This window comes from Podarcis gaigeae (assembly GCF_964106915.1).
Source record: "Podarcis gaigeae genome assembly, chromosome: 9".
NCBI classification, from domain to species: domain Eukaryota; kingdom Metazoa; phylum Chordata; class Lepidosauria; order Squamata; family Lacertidae; genus Podarcis; species Podarcis gaigeae.
In genome coordinates this window covers 58,568,275-58,591,084 of record NC_139685.1, presented here as the reverse complement: position 1 = coordinate 58,591,084, position 22,810 = coordinate 58,568,275, and the positions used below count along the sequence as shown (strand labels likewise).

The 22,810-nt window shown below is 44.1% G+C and overlaps 1 protein-coding gene and 1 long non-coding RNA gene across 5 annotated transcripts in view; one reads left to right on the top strand and one right to left on the bottom strand.

The window, feature by feature from the left end:
• Positions 1–22,810, bottom strand: part of SLC39A8 (solute carrier family 39 member 8) — a 41,170-nt gene that overhangs the window by 15,888 nt on the left and 2,472 nt on the right. For 2 of the 4 annotated variants that reach the window (XR_014568353.1, XM_083756666.1), the window contains exons 2-4: positions 14,513–15,186; positions 2,456–2,621; positions 225–394 (exon numbers count right to left, since the gene is read on the bottom strand). Coding sequence is in view for 3 of the 4 variants with exons in the window: in XM_083756666.1 (XP_083612792.1) it covers positions 225–394; positions 2,456–2,621; positions 14,513–14,776 (600 nt within the window). In the remaining variant the exon portion in view is untranslated. Of the gene's footprint in view, positions 1–224; positions 395–2,455; positions 2,622–14,512; positions 15,187–17,222; positions 17,518–22,810 lie in introns of those variants that run through there. The other 2 variants (XM_083756667.1, XM_083756668.1) reach the window with 2 other exon arrangements.
• On the top strand, positions 4,869–6,323 carry LOC310852975. The gene is made up of 2 exons (XR_014568499.1): positions 4,869–5,060; positions 5,278–6,323. It is a non-coding gene; the product is annotated as an uncharacterized lncRNA (long non-coding RNA).

Sequence of the window (22,810 nt, the reverse complement as noted above, 5' to 3'; positions counted from 1 at the left end):
TCACATGTCTGTGGCCACAGCATGAACCACAAAAATCATATATCCACTATTTCGTTTAGAATATTTTTTTTCTTGTTTTCCTCCTCTAAAAACTACGTGTGTGTTATGGTCTGGTGCGTGTTATAGAGCGAAAAATACGGTATATTTCAGACCTGGTTAGGGGAACACATGCAACAGGATCATGTTCCCAGTTCTACTGCCATCTTCACCCGTTTTATCCTTACCTCTGGAATAAGCTGGAAAATTGCATTGGAAAAGAGGGTTCCAATGGCCAAACCTACAAAGTAGGTTAAAATCTTGGGGAAATAGTCTTTCTTTAAAAGAGGAGTTAAGGCCAATCCAAGGAGTGCAGCAAAGTTGATAATAGTCACAGCAAGGAAACCGAAGCCCCAGACTGTATAAGAGAGAGAGGGGGGGGAAATGCAGTCAAAATATTAGCCATATTAAAAATCATTTGATATCAGATGGATCTGGCGGGGAAAATTTACTTATCTCGGGGAACAGCTGAATTAAGGGCATAATGTTTGGTTAATATTTCAGTCAGGAACCAGGATAAGAGAGGAATGTTTCTGCCAATTATTTTAGAATGTGTTGGTTGTAAAAGAAAACCCAAAATAGCCCCTTAGTATAGTTCTCTCGCTGCATAAGAAACAGAATTGTTAGGGCAGTTCTGCTGAAAACAACGTATTATAAACCAGAGGTAGGGCCACATTCTCTTCTGTACAACTTTCTAAGGGCCAAATCCCAGTGGTGCATGGAGCCAGAGGCAAAGGTGGGCAGAGCAATGAATATACATTTCACCTTTGCTTAGCAGGCTAGTTGCTACACCTACACCTCTCTATCCTTTATCCAGACAAGCAAGAGGCATCATCAGAATTCTAGGGCACATTTCAGCCAGGCAACAACATTTGAGGAGGGGGTGAAGAAGGCCAGTGAGAGGTGTGGCCTGGGAAAGGGGGTGTGGCCTGTGGAGTCTTCCAATGATCATCAGCTAGCAAGACCTGGAGAGTTGCATTCACAGACCTCCAAGTGTCCCTATTTTCTAGGGACGTCCCTTATTTAGAGAAGCTGTCCCAGTTTCTGATTTGATCCTGGAATGTCCCGCTTTTCCTTAGGATGTCCCTATTTTCATTGGAGAAATGTTGGAGGGTATGGAGTTATCCATGGGACATGGGTGGCGCTGTGGGTTAAACCACAGAGCCTAGGACTTGCCAATCAGAAGGTCGGCGGTTCGAATCCCCGCAACGGGGTGAGCTCCCATTGCTCGGTCCCTGCTCCTGCCAACCTAGCAGTTCGAAAGCACATCAAAGTGCAAATAGATAAATAGGTACCGCTCCGGCGGGAAGGTAAACGGCATTTCCGTGCACTGCTCTAGTTTGCCAGAAGCGGCTTAGTTGTACCCCGGCTCCCTTGGCCAATAAAGTGACATGAGCGCCGCAACCCCAGAGTCGGTCACGACTGGACCTAATGGTCAGGGGTCCCTTTACCTTTACCTATGGAGTTATCCAACTCCCGAGCCATCTGAAGGCAGTCCTGTATAGGGAATGGTTTTTTAATGTTTAATGTCTTATTATGTTTTCATTGTATATTGGAAGCTGCCCGGAGTGGCTGGGGCAACCCAGTCAGATGTGTGGAGTATAAATAGTAAAACTATCATTATGGAATGGGAGGTCCTTATTTTCATCGGAGAAATGTTGGAGGGTATGCATTCAGCCCCAGGCCTGAGGTTCCCCACCCCTGTTGTAAACCACAAGGAAAATATCATTATAGGTGTTGCACAGAAAACAAGTTACAAACTACTAAAGGGATGTTATTGAATTTCTGTGTCATTTGCATATTTGTTGTACATCACCCTGAGCTCCCTTGAAGGAAGAACGATTTATAAATATTCTAAATAAATAAAATATGCATTTGTAACTGAGTATGTGTTCACCCTGAAGCCATAGCACATCAGGTTATGCCCTGAATTAAAATATAAAACACCATACTTCCATTGCAGTCTTGAATTATCACATATTTCTCAACAGTTAACTTTTCTAGAGGCAACCAGAGGCAATATAACTTGAGCAAAACTGGGTGCAAACCAGCAGTGGGCAGCAAGTCGGCGCTCTAGTCAGGGTAAATTCCCTCCCCAACCCTTTTGAGGAGTTAGAGCATATGTTCTGCATGCAGAAGATCCCAAATTCAATCCCTGGCATCTCTCATTAAAAGGGATCAGGTTGTGGGTGATGGGAAAGATGTGGAGATGCCCTGGAGCTGCTGCCCACAGAGTAGACAATATTGAGCTAAATGGACAGTCTGACCAGGAATAAGGCAGCTTCCACCCAACAGCAAAAGCCAGTGCAGACCGCCAGCCATTAACATGTAGCAACATTGCTCCACAGATTTGTGTAAAATGAATAAATAACAGGGCTAAATAAATCTCACGGCTATACCAGTCACCAGTGACAGGTACCTTCTGTAGGAGATGGCTTGGAATTGCCTTTGGACACAGATTTTTCACAAGGGTGAAAAATCAGCTGCTGTACAACAGCAGGACATATTGTGGAGAAGCTGGACTCGGTGATCTTGCTGCTGTTTGACATTCCATGCAGAGAAAAGATGTCTTCAGCAGACATGCACTGAAACAAAATGAGAAACTTGGGTTAGCTTGAGAAAGGAAATAGCAGAGATGTTGGGAAAGGAGAGCAGTCTGGCTCTGATGCTTCACAGTTTTGAGGCAAAACTAGGGTGTCATTGACTGGATAAAGTGAGATGGTCATCTGGGGATGAGCAGATCTATGTGGATAGTCACTTGGGGCAAAAAATAATAATAATTGTAGGGGGATTAAACTGACCTGCATAGATGTCACCCCTAGACCAGCCTTACCTCTGAAAGTTAACCTTAAGAACCTTAAGCCTAAGAAATGCTTTGGTCATCATTTTGGTTTCAGTGCATCTCTGGTTTGAATGACTCACTTCACCTGATGAAGACCAACACTTTTCCATTTTTAGACATTTTACACACACACACACACACATACACACATTTTTATTAATTTTTCAACATATCAGTTCCAACAGTCATACAACATATCTTCACATCTTTAAAATATTTTTGACTTCCGTCAACACCTCTGATGATTTTCCGTTCTTTATCACTTATTCTGCATTTCCTAATTTCCTATTACATTTAATTATCCTTAACTAATAATTCTTTTCGTAGTCTTTCTTGCAACATTTCAAATAATCCACCTTACAAAACCTCTTGCAGTCCTGCTAACGTAATCTGTTCATCACAATTACTTTTCAAATAGTTCATACATTTACTCCAGTCTTCTAAGAATCTCTGATCCTGCAGGTTTTGAATCCTTCCTGTTAATTTATCTAATTCTGCATTTTTAGACGTGATCTCATTTCCCCATCCCTGCACAACAGACTTTGGAAAATCCACACCTAGATTTGTTGCTGTTATTTACCAGAAATGAGGGCAAAAAGCTGCCGTTGGAATCTGAGCACTTTATGTCAATAAGCCCTTTGAACATTTCTTATCCTGGTGTCACAGTTTCACTGAGACAATTATGAAGCAATGCATCAGTGCTATTTACAGGAAGTAAAACAGAATTGTTAATACTCTTGACAGCTTTTGTTCTGAAGTTTTGCATGAACAGACCAAGACTCTCCCTGTAAAACCAGAATCTTAACAAATTAATTACAATGAAATCCCTAAGCATATTAAGTATATTTTCAAGGCTTCCAAGCTGCAATTATTTAATCTTCAAAACAGGTTTAATGGCTTGGAAAAGTCTAGGGAGGTCATTTCAAGTGCTTTAGTTTCCATGGTTCTAATGTTAAAGGGAACATGAAAGTGCAGTTTCTTAAATTCCAGCAGTGCAATCATATACATGTTTACTCTGTTAGTAAGTCCCACTGAGCTCAGCGGGGCTTGCTCCCATATAAGTGTGCATAAGATAGTCCTATCAGCAATTTTTAGGGATGTCAAACAGCATTCACTCATGCACAAGAAGGAGGTATCAGTAGACTCAGGATAATTCCAAGGTTTGCAAATGGTTAAAAATGGGGCGGGCACAGCCTAGAATACCTGAAGGAGTGTCTCCACCCCCATTGTTCAGCCGGGACACTGAGGTCCAGCTCCGAGGGCCTTCTGGAGGTTCCCTCCCTGCGAGAAGTGAGGTTACGGGGAACCAGACAGAGGGCCTTCTCGGTAGTGGCACCCGTTCTGTGGAACGCCCTCTCATCAGATATCAAGGAAATAAACAACTATCTGACTTTTGGAAGACATCTGAAGACAGCCCTGTTTAGGGAAGTTTTTAATGTTTGATGTTTTATTGCTTTATTATTATTAATATTAATATTTTGTTGGGAGCCACCCAGAGTGGCTGGGGAAACCCAGTCAGATGGGCGGGGTATAAATATTATTGTTATTATTATTCAAAACAAAAAAAATTCCTTCCAGTAGCACCTTAATGACCAACTAATTTAGTTCTTGGTATGAGCTTTCGTGTGCATGCACACTTCTTCAGAAAGTGAAGTGTGCATGCACACGAAAGCTCATACCAAGAACTAAATTAGTTGGTCTTTAAGGTGCTACTGGAAGGAATTTTTTTTGTTTTGACTATGGCAGACCAACACGGCTACCTATCTGTAACTATTATTATTATTATTAATATTATTATTATTATTATTATTATTATTATTATTATTATTATTAGAGTTGTAGGGGCTCTGCAAAAATAACCCTGTAAGAGTGCAATGGCACAGAGTGCTGACAATTGACAGATTGTGGAAGGAGGGGTGGAGTTGCATGAAAAGGAAGAAAGAAATGGCCTTGACTTGCCACTCATCTCAAAACTCCTTCCTTCCTTCCTTCTCTCTCTCTCTCTTTCCTCATTTTCACTGTTCACACTCTCCTCCTCATTCTCTGTCATTTCCCCCTTTCCTTTTTTTGCTTTCTGTTGGAAAAAGCTCCCAGGCAGTGGTATTTATGGACTGGGGTGCATCATGGGGTGTGCCTGCTTGTGTAGATAAGAGGGGAGGAATTGAATACAGTGGTACCTCAGGTTACAGACGCTTCAGGTTACAGACTCAGCTAACCCAGAAATAGTACCTCAGGTTAAGAACTTTGCTTCAGGATGAGAACAGAAATCATGCGGCAGCAGCAGGAGGCCCCATTAGCTAAAGTGGTACCTCAGGTTAAGGACAGTTTCAGGTTAAGAACTGACCTCCAGAACGAATTAAGTTCTTAACCTGAGGTACCACTGTATTGCAGGGCAGCAGCATCAAAACTCTGGAATGGCCTCTCTGAGAAAACCCATTTCGCACCCTCTTTTCTATTTTTAGATGTTTCATTTCAGAAAGCTTTTAACGTATAATGGTCCACTGATTTAAAACAATAAGCTGTCTTCGTTGCTGCTATTTAAGTGTCCTGTTCTATTGTCTTAGCTTTTTATGGCTTTGACCTATAAAACCAGTACGTCAAGGTCTGCCTCTCCTCACAAGAACCAACACAGTCCCTGTGTGCCCCCTTCCAAGAGTGGGCCTTTTCAGTAGGGGCTCCCCATTTATGGAAAACTCTCCCCGGGGAGGCATACCTGACACCATCACTATCTGTTTTTAGGTTCCAGCAAAAACATTCTTATTCACACAGACCTCTGGAATTTAATTCTGAACACATTATTTAGTAGGGTGGGGTTGAGACGGTTTCTCTCTTTTTCGCATATTATTGTATTTTAGATTGTTTTTCAATCTTGCTTTTATATCTGCTTTTAATCTTTGGGTGTGTTTTTTAAAAAGTTGCTCTGAGCTCATTTTTTAGAAATAAGCAATATATTTAAAACAATAAGTAAAATAAAGGAACAAGAAACAAAAAAGCAACTGAACAATACCGATTCTCTGGTTTCAAATGATTTATTACATAGTTTTAAATTATGCCGCTGTAAGCTACCCCAAGCATTTTGCAGAAAGGTGGGGGAGAATATTAAAGAATGAGATAGAAATAAAGAAAATGATTGTAGTGATATATAGTTTTTCTCTATTAACTACTTTTGGTATGTTTATACAGAAAAGTGGGATAAAAATGAATAGCAATAATAATGTCACCTTGGAGAAAGAGTGGGATGCAAATAAGATTTTTTAATAAAATATGATTAAAAATAACTCTAATTGCATCTATGAAGTATTCCTTTGTTTAGCAAAATTTGGATATTTATATACTCAAAGGCATCTTTAGGTTTGCATGAAAGTGTATCTCTCTCTCTCTCTCTCTCTCTCTCTCTCTCACACACACACACACACATATATATATATATATATATATATATATATGCTTTCGTAGATTTTCACGGGTACAGGAATGCAGGTTTTGGTGTCCTCGGGTGTCTTCCCGTGTAAAAGTTGGGGTGTCTAGGCGACGTTTCGACGAGGTCTCACTCGTCATCTTCAGGCTGGTGCTTTCGGCTTCTTGTTACTGGAACAGAGCGGGATCTCAATGTTTGAGTTCCTATAAATACTGTAGAGGGGGTGTGGTGTCTAGCCTCCAATGTTCTGGGCAGAGAGGAAGTTCCCAGGCTAGTGTGCCTTTTCTTCTTTTGTTCCTTAATTACTTGAGAGATACCTTGAGTGATTTCTTGAGTGATATCCTGAGTACCACTTAGGTGGGTCATTAGGTGTGGATTAGTTGCTAAAGTCTTTGTGTCTTGACCTCTTGAACTTTGTGAAGAGTTTTCCTGAGAAGATGGCTGTATTGCACTTAGTTGTGCTTTGGCTTGGCTTCGTGTATAGGGGCGAGCTGTGGTTTTGTGGCTTGTGTCAGCCAGATCTGTGTAGGGATTGCAGGGGGGTGCAGCATCCGGAGGTGCCACCATGGATTGGCTACTGGATGGTGTCAGTAATTCATCTGTGGAGAGGGTCTGGGTTTGGGTCTGGTGTGGTTGATTGGTGTTGGCGTTCTGTGTGCCTCTGGATCTGGTGTCAGTTTTTGTGGGGAGGGCTAATTTCCAGATGTCTGGCAAGCGGGATGTGTCGTCACGCTTGTTCATGTTGTGAGGGTGTTTCTCTATCTCGATGGCTTCCATGATTATTCTCTTGTGGTGATGTTCCGTGTTAAATTCCAAATTGCTCTTTAACACGGAACATCACCACAAGAGAATAATCATGGAAGCCATCGAGATAGAGAAACACCCTCACAACATGAACAAGCGTGACGACACATCCCGCTTGCCAGACATCTGGAAATTAGCCCTCCCCACAAAAACTGACACCAGATCCAGAGGCACACAGAACGCCAACACCAATCAACCACACCAGACCCAAACCCAGACCCTCTCCACAGATGAATTACTGACACCATCCAGTAGCCAATCCATGGTGGCACCTCCGGATGCTGCACCCCCCTGCAATCCCTACACAGATCTGGCTGACACAAGCCACAAAACCACAGCTCGCCCCTATACACGAAGCCAAGCCAAAGCACAACTAAGTGCAATACAGCCATCTTCTCAGGAAAACTCTTCACAAAGTTCAAGAGGTCAAGACACAAAGACTTTAGCAACTAATCCACACCTAATGACCCACCTAAGTGGTACTCAGGATATCACTCAAGAAATCACTCAAGGTATCTCTCAAGTAATTAAGGAACAAAAGAAGAAAAGGCACACTAGCCTGGGAACTTCCTCTCTGCCCAGAACATTGGAGGCTAGACACCACACCCCCTCTACAGTATTTATAGGAACTCAAACATTGAGATCCCGCTCTGTTCCAGTAACAAGAAGCCGAAAGCACCAGCCTGAAGATGACGAGTGAGACCTCGTCGAAACGTCGCCTAGACACCCCAACTTTTACACGGGAAGACACCCGAGGACACCAAAACCTGCATATATATATATATATATATATATATATGAATGAGAGAGAGAACTATTATCATGTCCCTGGACTGTGTCAATGTCTTTGTTCAATGTTTCAGCCCAATTAAAAGGTAAAGGGACCCCTGACCATTAGGTCCAGTCGTGGCCAACTCTGGGGTTGCGGCGCTCATCTCGCTTTATTGGCCGAGGGAGCCGGCGTACAGCTTCTGGGTCATGTGGCCAGCATGACTAAGCTGCTTCTGGCGAACCAAAGCACCACACGGAAACGCCGTTTACCTTCCTGCCGGAGTGGTACCTATTTATCTACTTGCACTTTGACGTGCTTTCAAACTGCTAGGTGGGCAGGAGCAAGGACCGAGCAAAGGGAGCTCACCCCATCGCAGGTATTCAAACCGCCGACCTTCTGATCGGCAAGCCCCAGGCTCAGTGGTTTAGACCACAGTGCCACCCACTTCCCTCTTCAGCCCAATTACAGTGCCACCTACGTCCCTCTTCAGCCCAGTTACACTGCCCTGTTACCAATGAGCCAATATCAGATTTGCATACTTTCATTGATGCGTTTATGATATGCTTAAGTGTATTATCTGCTTAACAGCATCAGCGATAAAACAGAGGTTTCCACATGTTCCACTGTCAGTTTTATCTCTGATTTCAATCTTTCATTCCCTCCCCCCCATTTTTTGTATTTTCTTTTTATTGTGACTATTATTATTATTTATTTCCATTTTATTGCAATGAGTAGTCCTGATAATAATTCTTTCGAAGGATGGCACCGAAGTCAATAAAAAAGTCAGTAAAAAAAGCTAATCGAAACAAAGTTGCAGCAGATATCTTAAGAGCTGAGGATTCTTTCCCCAGGAGAAAAAGTGGCCCATGTGTGCTCCTTTGCAGAAGGCAGCCCTCTATTTAGGTGGAGTCCTCAGTTTGAAAGGCTGTCTGGCCCAAATCTAGTTTAATGCTAGAGAACCAAAAGCAAGGTAAGGCGGCTAGTGGTGTTCCATGCATAATTTTATTTACTCCTGTCATGTCACCACACTGAGGTCCAGCTCCAAGAGCCTTCTGGAGTTTCCCTCACTGCGAGAAGCCAAGTTACAGGGAACCAGGCAGAGTGCCTTCTCGGTAGTGGTGCCTGCCCTGTGGAACACCCTCCCACCATATGTCAACGAAATAAACAACTATCTGACGTTTAGAAGTTTTTAATGACTGATGTTTTAATGTAATTTATATCTTTTGTTGGAAGCCGCCCAGAGTGATGGGCAGGGTATAAATAATAAATTATTATTAAATAATAATAATATTATTATTATATCTTACTCACATCCCCTCTAAACTAAAAAATCCCAAATGCAGCTACCTTTCCTCACAGGGAAGTCCTCCCACCCCCTTGAACTTTTCTGTTTCTCTTTTCTGTACCTTTTCCAAGCTTGGTCAGCACATGCAAGGGAATAAGGTGGTAGAATGACTGGACAACTTGAGGCTGCAAGTAGTGGATTCTACACATTTCAAATCATTTCCTACAAATAGGAAACCAGCACAATAAAGAGACAAGCGATCTACAGTCTCTCTCTCTCTCTCTCTCTCTCTCTCTCTCTCTCTCTCTCAGTTTCGCTTGCAAGGAGTTTGCTGTATGGGCAAGCACTGAGAACTGACAACTCCCCACTTGCAACCTGCCATTCTAGCACACCCTTCTGCTGCACCAAGCCTATGAAAGTCACTAGTTCACAAAAGGCTGATTATCCTGCCTGCTCCCAGACATTTGCCTCCTGAAGATCTGGCCTTTTTCCACCTGTTGGCAATTCCTGCTCAACCAGTGACCAGATGGGTGGATGTTTATATGAAGGAACTGGTAACTGGTTCTCAAAGGAATTTTTGCTTACGGATTGCAACACAGCAACATTTCCCAATATGTCTGCTCAGACATCATCCACCCTTCCCACCTTCTTTCTTTGCTATGCCTGTGTGTGTGTGTGTGTGTGTGTGTGTAACAAGCCTTGTATTTGAATTGCTATGATCAGTCAGCATCCCATAGGGTGCCAAAACTTACCATGTCAAGTGTTTTTACGTGTGTTGTATAGCCTGATAGAAAATCTATGGTTTACAATTTAGATTAACAGAGTTCCCTGTGAAGAGGGACTGACTGTTAATTCCTTTGTAGCTCTGTGAAGGGAATGGGGTTCTCCTCATCAAACTACAGCTCCCAGAATTCTTTGGGTGGTATCGTGCTGCTTTAAAGGTGTGCAGAGACTGGCTTTAGTCAGAACCATTTTTCTCTTCCTTCCTTGCCACCACGTCTACAACCAGTTGTAGAATAGCTGTCGCTTCATCCTTCAGAATTATAAATCCCCACTTGCATGGTTAGGAAATAATAGCAACATTAATTTGAATATAATACAGTGGTACCTCGGGTTAAGTACTTAATTCATTCTGGAGGTCCATTTTTAACCTGAAACTGTTCTTAACCTGAAGCACCACTTTAGCTAATGGGGTCTCCTGCTGCCGCCACACTGCCAGAGCACGATTTCTGTTCTCATCCTGAAACAAAGTTCTTAACCCGAGGTACTATTTCTGGGTTAGCAGAGTCTGTAACCTGAAGCATCTGTAACCCAAGGTACCACTGTATTAACATAACCGTGAACTGGAATTCAGCAGGCTGGTAAAAAGCCTTGAGGCTTACAGATCCTTGAGGCTTACGGTTCCAGGATGGCTATGAGAGTTGTACACATATTCTACCTTGTCAAATGTTTTGAGCAATAGAGTAGGAGAATGCCCAGTCAGCCAAGTATCCATAGTGATATTATTCTTATACAGAATCATAGAATCATAGAGTTGGAAGAGACCACAAGGGCCATCGAGTCCAACCCCCTGCCAAGCAGGAAACACCATCAGAGCACTCCTGACATATGGTTGTCTAGCCTCTGCTTAAAGACCTCCAAAGAAGGAGACTCCACCACACTCCTTGGCAGCAAATTCCACTGTCAAACAGCTCTTACTGTCAGGAAGTTCTTCCTAATGTTTAGGTGGAATCTTCTTTCTTGTAATTTGGATCCATTGCTCCGTGTCCGCTTCTCTGGAGCAGTAGAAAACAACCTTTCTCGCTCCTCTATGTGACATCTTTTTATATATTTGAACATGGCTATCATTTCACCCCTTAACCTCCTCTTCTCCAGGCTAAATATACCCAGCTCCCTTAGCCGTTCCTCATAAGGCATCGTTTCCAGGCCTTGTAACTTACTTACTTACTTACTTACTTACTTACTTACTTATTTATTTATACATGCTCTGCCTTTCTTGCTGATGGGACTCAACTCAAGGCAGCTTACAGATAAAAACACAGAAAAATCAAACATTAAAATGCAAGTAGTCATGGATAGATTTAAAACTGTTTAAAACTTTAAAATATCTTTTAAAACAAAAATAATAATTATAATAAAAACAGCATGGAACCAGCTTTTCCCTTAAAAGCAGCAAACTCCCAAGGGAACAATTCCCTGTTGGAACAAGAAAGTCTTCACTCTGCATAAGCCCCTTTCACTTGTCTTTCTTTCTTTCCTTCTTTCTTTCTTTCTTTCTTTCTTTCTATAATTAGGTTTGAATTAGCAGTTGTAGCACTCACAATGCAATAAGAATTATCCCAAACTAAACAAGATGTTCAGACTAAGTATGCATTTGGAGATCCAGTCCATGCTATGCCCTAAGCCATGGGTAGGCAAGCTAAGGCCCGGGGGCAGGATCCGGCCCAATTGCCTTCTAAATCTGGCCTGCAGGCAGTCCAGGAATCAGCGTGTTTTTACACGAGTAGAATGTGTCCTTTTATTTAAAATGTATCTCAGGGTTATTTGTGGAGCCTGCCTGGTGTTTTTACATGAGTAGAATGTGTGCTTTTATTTAAAATGCATCTCTGGGTTATTTGTGGGGCATAGGAATTCGTTCATTATTATTTTTTCCAAAATATAGTCCGGCCCCCCACAAGGTCTGAGGGGCATTGGACCGGCCCCCTGCTGAAAGTTTGCTGACCCCTGGTCTACACTGACTGGCAATGGCTCTCCCATTCACAGCTAGACCTGGTGATGTCAGGGGCTGTACATGGGCCCTTCTGCATGCAAGACATGTGCTCCACCACTGAGCTACGGTGCCTCCTGTCACTCCACATCCCAACCAACAAGTTTAACATTACCCACTAAAGGTCAGCCCGACAAGGGACTGTACTGTAACATTCTGTTCCAAGCACGGCACCCAAATGAGATGCACAGAAACTGGCAGTCTTTGTTATTCAAATAAAGCTGTGCCCACAAAGAAACAGAACACAGGTCTGAAAGCAAACATCTATAGGAATTGAATACAGTGGTACCTCGGTTTAAGTACTTAATTCGTTCCAGAGGTCTGTTCTTAACCTGAAATTGTTCTTAACCTGAAGCACCACTTTAGCTAATGGGGCCTCCTGCTGCCGCCACACCGCCGGAGCACGATTTCTGTTCTCACCCTGAAGCAAGGTTCTTAACCCAAGGTACTATTTCTAGGTTAGCAAAGTCTGTAACTGAAGAGTATGTAACCTGAAGTGTATGTAACCCGAGGTACTATTTCTGTAAATGCGTATTGGCCAGGTCTGCCAAGGTACTATTTCTGGGTTAGCGGAGTCTGTAACCTGAAACATATGTAAACTGAAGTGTATGTAACCCGAGGTACCACTGTAAATGCATATTGGCCAGGTCTGCAAGTCACAGTAAGCAAAACTATGGCTTTGCAAAAGCAGGTGGGCTCCCGAGAAGGAGATCATACCCAGTTTGCTCCTCCAAAGCCCTTTTAACTCAGTGCAGCAACTAAGCCAAGGTTTGGCTTGTCCCAACCTGGAATTGTGGTGAAGCTCTCCCCTCATTTATCACAAGCTGCAGCCAAGAACAAACCTTGGCTTTGCTGCTGTGCTGCCCTGAGATAAAGGACCTGGGGAGGAGCAGCTCCAATCTCCTCCTTGGGAGCCCACATATTTGCATGTGGATGATAAAACCATGGTTTTGCTTAGTACAGGTGTAGGGAACCTTTGACCCTCCAAATATGGTGGAACTACAACTCCCAGCAGCCCTGGCAAGCATGGCCATCCAAGTTGGCTGACCATCACTTGCCACTTACTTGCCTTTTCTCTAAACTAAAAAAGTCCCCAATGCTGTCATCTTTCCTCATAGTGGAATTTCTCCATCCCAGCGATAATTCTGGTTGCCCTTTTCTGATTTTTTTTTCCAGCTCCACAATATCTTTTTTTTGAGATGAGGTAACCAGAACGTAGGGGTGGCGCTGTGGGTTAAACCACAGAGCCTAGGGCTTGCCGATCAGAAGGTTGGAGGTTCGAATCCCCGTGATGGGGTGAGCTCTCGTTGCTCGGTCCCTGTTCCTGCCAACCTAGCAGTTCGAAAGCATGTCAAAGTGCAAGTAGATGAATAGGTACCGCTCCGGCGGGAAGGTAAACGGCATTTCCGTGCGCTGCTCTGATTCGCCAGAAGCGGCTTCGTCATGCTGGTCACATGACCCAGAAGCTGTACACCAGCTCCCTCGGCCAATAAAGCGAGATGAGTGCCACAACCCCAGAGTCAGTCACGACTGGACCTAATGGTCAGGGGCCCCTTTACCCTTTAACCAGAACATATTCCAAAAGTGCATGGATCACATAACTGTATAACAGCATCATGATATCAGCAGTTTTATCTCCAGTTCTTTCTTCAATTATCCCTATCATATAATTTGCCTTTCTCACACCTGCTGCCACACACTGGGTCCACATCTTTATTGAGGCATAGCTTCCCACTATGTTTCCCAGGAACTAGTATTCACAGATAGACTGCCCATGATCCTGGAGGAACTACATCCTTGTCAAGGGTCCTAGCCTTATTCTGAATAATTTTGCCTAATTTCCTTGAAAACTCTTTGAGTTGGGCTATAGCACCTTGTCGTACCTAAAAGACATACAAATCTCCTATGGCTTTTGTAGACTAGAGTCAGATGGGTTGGGTATAAATAATAAAATTATTACTATTCTTTCTTCAGATGCATGAATGTGTGGTAATTTGAGAAGTAAATGGTTGTACCTGGGTGAGAGAGCAGAGAGAACAGAGCGAACCCAAATGAAAACATTATTGGCCATGGCAATTATGCTGTGTGCATCAGAAGCTGCCTTTCACCTACTCAGACTATTAGGCCATTAACTCAATACCATCCACACTGACTAAGGGTTTCAGGCAGAGATATTCCCAGCCTTACCTGGCGATGCAGTGGACTGAACTTGGGGCTTTCTGCATAGAAACATAAAGTTGGAAGGGACCCCAATGTAGTCCAGCCCCCAGCTCTCCCATATAAGGCTCCAACCTGCAACCTTGACGCTATCAGCACCACGCTCAAACCATCGACGGACGAACTTTCGAAAACGCACACAATCAATGAGTTAAAAGGCGATGATCAGAATTATGTGGAAACAACCGCAAGTTGCAGCCCTCCCCCGTGCCCCGTCCCCGGGCGAGGAGGCTTCAAGTCTCTGCAGAAAGATCCGACCCGGTCCTCCTGTCTCCGCCTCAGTTTCCCCTCTGTAACAACTTGTGGGGAGAATCCAGGAGACGGGCGGCGAAGGACTTTGCCGAGGCAGCCTGACCGGGACTGGACTGTACCTGGTTGTAGCGCAGGACGTGCAGGTCCATCTGTCCGGCCAGCGACTCCTCCAGCCGGTGCGCGGCTCCCATCTTCTGCAGCATTTGCTCGAGCTGCCCGGCCGAGAGGCTCCGGTTGCCCCCGAACAGCGCCAGGACATCCCGGGCGAAGGGCGGCCCCGCCGGCGAGGCGGCTGGCGTCGATCCTTGCGCCCTGGCCGGAGCCAAGCCGGCCAGTGCCGAAGCGAGCGCGGCGGCCAGGAGCGTCCGAGACACTAGAGACATCGTAGACGACGACGCAGCAGCTGCTCTTGGCTCAGCTGCTCAGCAGAAGCGGCACGGAGGGAGCGCGAAGGGTTAAGGTTTCGCCGACGGCGCGCACGCGCCTTGCCTTGCCTTCCCTTTGCCGGCGGGAGCCAACGAGGAGATCCTGTCCGCAGCCTCAGCCTCCCTCGGGCGCACTGCGTCCTGCGCGGCTGCTGGTGGCGGGTCTTCCTTCGTCGCTCCCCTCCCCTCCTGGGCAAGGGCAGGGTTTGGGGCGCTCCCTCGGACCTTTCCTAATCCTGGAGAGCCCGCAGGATCGATGGAAGGGGGGCGGGAGGGCAGGAGCGAAGCCAAAAGAGACGGAGAGGGAAGTTTCTTCCCCAGCAGAAGCGGACGGGACAACAGGACGGCAGAGATGCATTCAACTCCTCCTGCGTGATAGAGGACAGAACATAGGGGCAGGGAAGGTTGAGAAGACAGCTGAAATCATACAGGAGTGGAGTTTCCCAGTTTTTGCTAGGAGTTTTTATATAGACACACACACACACAAGCACATGCGCGCACACACACGTGTACACACACACATTGATCCATTAAGAAATTGCTTCTTTAATCCTTCTGCATTGCATTTTATTATATTAAAATTGAATTCCATGGATTTCAGATTGTAAGAGAATGAAATACAGTAAAAGAGGCAACAGCAACACATTAAAAAAAAAAATCAATATGAATAGTTAGTGCAATAGTTGTACCATCTTACTATCTTCAACCACAACCGCACCCCTCCCCTCTTCTCTCCTTCTGGCTAAACATGCCCATCTCTCTCAACTGTTCCTCATAGGGCTGGGTTTCTTCCAGACCTCCCTCACCATCATGATCTCCCACCTTTGGACCCACTCCCATTTGTCAGTCTTAGTCTTAAAATGTGGGGTCCAGATGTGGCCAGGCCAGTGAAGAATAAAGCAGCACTATTATTGAATTGTCATGCCAGTCAATTCTGTTTGCCCTTGTTCACAGAGAAGGTGCTCAGGTTCCTCGATCAGTTACTGTTTTATGTTTTGTAAACCACTTTGAAGTGCTACTTTTTTACAATCAAGCAGGGTATAAATTTAAATAAATAAAGCATGAGATAGGGCCTGTCATGGATTTGACCAGGGAACAAAGGGTCACATTTGAACCCCAAGTCTGAAGTTCCCCACTTCTGCTTTAAACCATCCCTTTATCTCTTTTTCTCATGCAAGCAATTCTAAATTACTGTACTTTCAAGGCGGAGAATTCCAGGCCCACCACTACCCTTGCTTGCTGAAGCACTAACTGGATGCATAAAAACTTTCCTTTTCCGAAATGTGAAACACACCGAAGAGTTAACAAGGGAGAGGGGGCACAGCATGCGCTTTGCAATTTCAGATGGTAAACAATAGTTTGCTGGGGCTTGGCTGTGGCTCAGAAATGTCAACATCTGAGCATGCAGATATGAGAGATTTGCCCAGGAAAACAGCAGGGTCATTGCTGATCTTGCTGGGGCCGGGTTTATCAACTTTCTAAATAATGTCATTAGGGCATGGATGTGTGGATGTTTTGTTTTGCTTTATTCCAGGTGTGCTGATCCCTACAAATTTCACAGAGGCCGTATGCAGCCTATGTCCCAGTTGTCAACATGAGAGATGCCCCCAATCCGTTATTGTTGCACAGTACACACAGCCCCATCTTGGGTAAACAGGCTGTGTCAGCATTCAGAAACTCACCCATGTCATTTCATGTGCCCACCTTTACAAGCATTGTTCTCTGTCATTTTGTTTTAGGGCTAAAGCGAGCCACGATGAGTAAATACGCATAGGTTTATGCTGCAGTCGTGCTCTCAAACTATATCATAGAATCGGAAAGTTGGAAGAGACCACAAGGAACATCTGGTTGAAGCCCCCTGCAATGCAAGAATCTTTTGTCCAAAATGGGGCTCGAACCCACAACCTTGTGATTAAGAGTCTCGTGCTCTACCAACTAAGCTTCTCGAGACCACCATGGATCACACCCCTTTCCCTGGCAGGGTTTCTGCCTGCCTTGTTAGCAGCTACACAACAGGCAGAAATTCAACAAGGACAGGAGCATTGCCAGCAAAAGTGATGGTGCATCGTCTAGTATTTATTTTTCCTTATCGAGCTGTTCTTCCTACCAATCAGTTGGGGAAATCCCGCATGCTCCTATATCTCAGGTTACTCAATAGCTTCTCACCTGGAAGGGTCAAACAGAAGCTTGCCACATGCAAGGTATTTACCAAAGGGAAATCCTGAGAATAGCCTCACACATTTGCACATCCTATTGCTCCATTCCGGTAGCCACTACTCTTTCACAAACTATTTGCCCATGCTTGTCTTGTTTCACACCGCCTTTCACAATACGTTCTCCCACTATCTTGTTTTCATATGCTGGGTGTGGGTTGGGGGGGGAAGCATGCTGCTTCTCTGCTTACCTCTTGCTGTCGCTGATTATTTCTGCGGTCCTTCAGAATAGCCAATGCTTCTTGCACAGATAAAGCTTTGAGGAGGGACACAGCTTGCAGTTCAGTCACTGTGCACTGCCAGATAGCCTCGGCCATGTGCAACTGCTCGGGTCAAAAGCCAACCACGGCTGGCCCCTCCCAGCGGTGATTTTAGCCTTCCTTTCCTCCAAAAGACAGAGCCAAAACGAATTGGGTAGAGAAACAAATTCCTACCGCCAATTCAGCTGCTCCAGTTCCTCATACTGCAAAGTAAGCAGTACACGTGGATCTGCCTTTCAGCCTCTGTTGGGAAATAGCTAATATTCCTTCTGACTAAGCAGGGATATGGAAAGCATTTCAACACAACACCGGGGACATGCTGTCCTTTATTCCTTGCTTCCCTGAACCTGTCCCTCTATACATAGATAGGTTCCTGTTTTGAGCTGTTCCTGGAGAATGAAGGTGGGGATCAAGGGGTGGAATGGCAGAGCAAGAGGCTTGCCAAAGAACTGCACTACAGAAGTGTTCATTCTTTGAGAGACCAGCTGAGCTGCCAGCAGCTCTGCAAATGCCCTTCTCCCTTGTTTCAATGAGCTGCCCTTAGATCATTCTTGAACCAGTCATTTAAAGGAGAGAATCTGCATGGGGGAAACTGCAGCCGCTGTAGTTTTTGTGAAAAGAATCCATGGTGCTCCTGCTTCTGGCCTTCCCAGATCATCTGGCTGATCACTGGTTGGAACCCAGATCCAGCAGGCTCTCCTCATGTCCTTAATCTTCCCCCCCACCTGCCACCCATTGCAAGCCCACTTACGGGTTCCAGACACGGAGCTTCCTTATATGTCTTTTTGTGCAATGTATAATTCCCCATTCAGCTGTTTCCAGGGCCTAGTGAGTTTGCTACTGGAAGGCAGAGAGACAGCCTGTGGGGAAAACTATGAAAACAGGCAGATCTCTTGCACTGTAGGACTCATAGGAGTCAACTCCTAGGGCCTGAGGTCCCTTCAGTTCCCCTAATAAAATATTTGAGGGCACTGGGCTCCCACAAAGTTGATGAGCATTGCCATTCAAATGGTGTCTGTGTCTTGTGATCAGTGTGGGGACTTACCTTGCTTCCCCGCAATATTTTATTCAATTTGGCACCCCTGGTAGGACTGATTTTTCTGGACATTATCTTCACAATTCTTGGAAATGATCTGATATGCTATCAGGGCAGAGCCTACCATTGCATGGTGATTTTCAGCCTCATCTCAATCAAGGAAGGAGCACTTTGTATGAATCCAGCTATTGCAGCTGCAAATGGATTGAGCAAGGTTATGGGTTGAGTAGAGCTAGAGAAGTGGTGAAGCAACCTAAGAGACAAATTGGCATGTGCTAAATGCTATACACACCCATTCAGCACAAGGGGTGGATCTGTGACATGCTAGAGACCACACTTTTTGTAGTCCTTCCCACTGCCACTCCTGTTGGGGATCATTTCCAGGTGTGCCAAGTAACATGGCATAGGGTCGGCATACACCAGGGATGAGGAACCTGTGGCCTTTCAGATGGAATCCAACTCCCATCAGCCATATCCATCACAGGCAACTATCAGGGATGATGGGAGTTGTGGTCCAACAAAATCCAGAGGCATTGGATTCTTCATTCCTTCCAATGCATGGTACCGAAACGATCCCCTTGCATTGGGGTTGATACTGTTTGTCGCACTTATTCCTGTGCCCTTTAACAGTAACCAAGCATGCAAAAATATAGCTGACGTTACATGCAAGGAGATAAAAAGACAGGAAAAGCTTCACCTCTTGCATTGCTGCACAAGGTTATCAGGATCAGGTTTCATGGTCGCATTGTGCTCACGTCATGCTGCATTAATGAACTGTTGTTGTAAATGGTTTTTAAAAAACCCTCCTTCTTTGGTTGACTAGGTAAACTGAACTGCAACACTGCTGCATAGTGGGATACTGTTGACACCGCAGGAACACACTGATTCAGTTATAAATATTTTGACATTGTGGGTCCACTTGTCAACGTGTTGGGGGACTGGACTTCGCCACGGTAAGGGAACATGTGAACCCCTCTTATTTTCTGCATATGACTGGGTCATTCAGTAGTCCTTAATAATAAAAAAAACACACGCTATTATTTCCCTAACAGATAATTTTCACTATCCCACATTTGGTCAGCAACTGACTCTGAAAGCTGTTTTTGAGTTTCATTAAATAAACAAGGCTATTTGCTGTTTTTAGATGTGCAGCCTGTATTTGCATAATGCTGAAACGTTCAATTCTTCGGCAATTCCAGGGGGAATTATTTTCTCTTTCCAATCCGCTGCAGAATGAAAATCCTTCTCCATTTTGGGGGCTAGCCAAAGTTTAACCTCAAGGATGGATGCTCTCTCTCCTCTCTCCCTAATGGTTAAGTTTGTTTTTTATTAAGCTGTAAGTTATTTGAAAAGGAGAGAATGGCAAATAAGATCTAGGGGGTCATGTAGGTTTAGCCGCCTGCTGCACAAGCAGTTTATATGATCATTCCACTAACCAAAGAGCATTTTAATGATGGCCATGCCCAGCATAAATTATCAGGGGAGTTCCCCTCTTCCCGGTGGAGTCTACAGTGAATGTAAACAATGTTTCTTGGGACAAGTGAGACTGGCATTCCACAAGGCTGATTCACTGCTTTCTTGACCAATGTGAGTTTGCCACGAGCAATGTGAGTTTGGGGGTCACCATCAACATCTGGATACTATGGAATGAGCCATTTTGAGTTCACAAATGCAAGATCTATGCACCATCAAAACTAGGGTCTTCTATGGGGAAACCAGTGTTTAACATGTGAAGCCACTCTGTTAGTTGGGGCTACCTAAAAAGGTTAATTATAACTCGGGCTTCAATGCTTTGTGGGCCATTGAGGCAAATATTTCTGAGTCTACTGAGATTTAAACCTGTATCGTTCCATTACAGTATACAGGCCTAATGTCAGAGCCAGTATTAGGCTTGCCAGAATATTGTCTGCCAGGACTAGAAACAGGAAAGTCGAGATTTCTATGCAGCAGTCCCATGTGACGAGCATCAAGTATTGCACATTTTAACATCTTCCCAGCAGTAAATATGCCCATAGCACTCTCAGGCTCTGCAATGGTCCCATCTAACTAAACTAGCCAATGAACCCACCTCTTGCTTGCTGAAATAGTGTGTGTGTGGTGTGTGTGTGTGTGTGTGTGTGTGTGTGTGTGTGTGTGTGTGTGTGTAGGACCCTGGTTCTTCTGTGGCTGGAATGTGAGTTTGTACAAAGGTAAAGAGTCACACCCATTACCCTTCCCACTTTTGCCTCTGGCTGCACCTACCAGAAGTATGCAGACCCCAGAAGGTTGCACCTAAGGGACTATGACCCTCAAGATGAAAAAAGGTTCCTCATAACTTCCTGAATTATGTGTCTGCAATTAGGCATAGTTGCAATGAGTAGAGAATATCAGATTGTGGGAGGCCTCTTTGGGGTGGGGGGCTGATGAATAGATAGCCACGTTATCAGAGCAGAGCTCCTAGCTCAGGCCCCTTGATTTATTATTTTGACAGTGCTTGTTGTTTTGTAACTGCCAACTCCAGCATGTGTTCATTACTCCTTCTCCTTTCCTGGCACTGAAAGGCATTTTTGTTTTGCTGGAGTGAGCACTTATTAACCAGAAGCATTTGTGCTAATAGAGGGCTGGATTAGTCTGAAGAATGCTTTGCCACAAGATATTATGGAAAGAAAGGCTTTGAACAGAGGAAAAATACCTGCCAGCTATGTTGCTTCTTGGACTGACACTTGCTCCAACTGAATTGTTCAGAATTTTTTGAGATTTAGAGATGGGTGAGTAAAAATGTTTCAGCGGCCCTGATTTATTTGCTGGCTCTTTTAAAAACAAAAAAAGCAAAAAGCAAATCATGTGCGAGATGATATGTGGATACTGCCATTATATAGCTTAGTCAATAGATGGCAGTGGACTTACTTATATCTGAGCAGAGTCTGGAGTCCATTCTGGTTTTAAGAGAGACAATAGCATCCTTGTCTATGTTCCTGATTTGGTATGTCCTCTTAGTCTTTCACAAATGGCAGCACTGTTAGCAAAATTTATCCAGTTGCATTAGACAGAACTATGAATTAAACATCCAGTCCAATATTTCTTTTTCAGCTTGATGAAAAGTTTAAGAAACCCTACTGTAGAACTACAAAGCTTTCTGTGTAATGGGATTTTTATTATTTTTTTAATAATACAATAAAATAGTGGCTACAGAAAATACAAATAAGTAGAAAATGGAGTCCTCTCTTAAAAGTAATTCTTAGTCCTCGACAGCCACAGAAGATAGCACCCAGCTCTCACCTGGCATCTTTCCTTTCCCCTTCCAGCCTCTCACCCTGGGAGACCAACATTTCCCTATCTTTCAACGACGGTCTTCTATCTATCATATACCACCCCCATGAGTATACAATCTCTGGACATTAACAAACGTCCCAGACATAGGACTCCAAAGGAAAAAGAAACAGAGAACTACAAAACTCTCTGGCAGATTTGGGTGTCAGAAGGCTCTGTCCCCAGGGTCTCTTCAACAGCAAGGGTCTACTTGGGAGCAAGGGTGGGAAAGTAGATCCAACCAATAGGCTGGATCCAAAACTCCGCAGCACCAAGTGGTCCCCCACATGTCGATCAACTGGCATCAGATATTATTGCAAAAGGATGTCTTCCTGATCTGGGGAAAGTAATCAGTCTGAGGGGTTCAGGTGCCTACTTGATATCATAGGATAGGTGATTTCACAGGTGGAGCACCACAACCTAAATGATTCTCCCATTGTTCACTGCACAGTGGACATGAACCCCCAAAGTATGTAGTTATTTCAAGAATTCATTCTGATCTGTATAAAACTAGCTCTCCAAGCCTTCTGATAGAGAGTCATGTTCCTGGACATGACAATTGCACATTGACTTGGTGTGATAAATTTCAAAGGGACTTAAAGTGGATTGAAAATGAGCAGGTTTGAGCTTTGCCTTCCGCATCACTACCAACACCATCAAAACACATGCTACCACATTCTAATCCCTTCCGTCTCCCTATCAATCATTTACAATAGAAAATGCTTAAAAGGTGCATTCAAAAACACATGAAGTCACGTTTCTGGAGCAGGGTTCATGGAAACTGGTCCAAAATATCTCCAGTAATAAATGAGAATTAATTAATGAGCACGCTCCATCCTCAAGGACATTGGAATAAATCTGTTGGACCCAAACATTGCCATATCAAACATTTATGGAACACTCTCCTCCAACAGGGACACTTGGCTTCCCCTTTGTTCTCTTTTAGGTGGGGCCTGAAGACTTTTCATCATTGGTATTATTTTGGTCCGCTTTTAATTAATTGTTCCCTTACTGTGTGTTGTTTTACATTTTTTAATCAAATTTCTGGCTTAAGAGCAAATGGTTGACCTCCTCTTTATATCCTAGCATTGTGAATTTTGATAGTTGTTTTAAAATTCTCTAGGTTTATATACGACTAAACAACAACAAGGTTTATATATGTGTACCTCTCTGGAGAAATACTTGTATTTTGAAA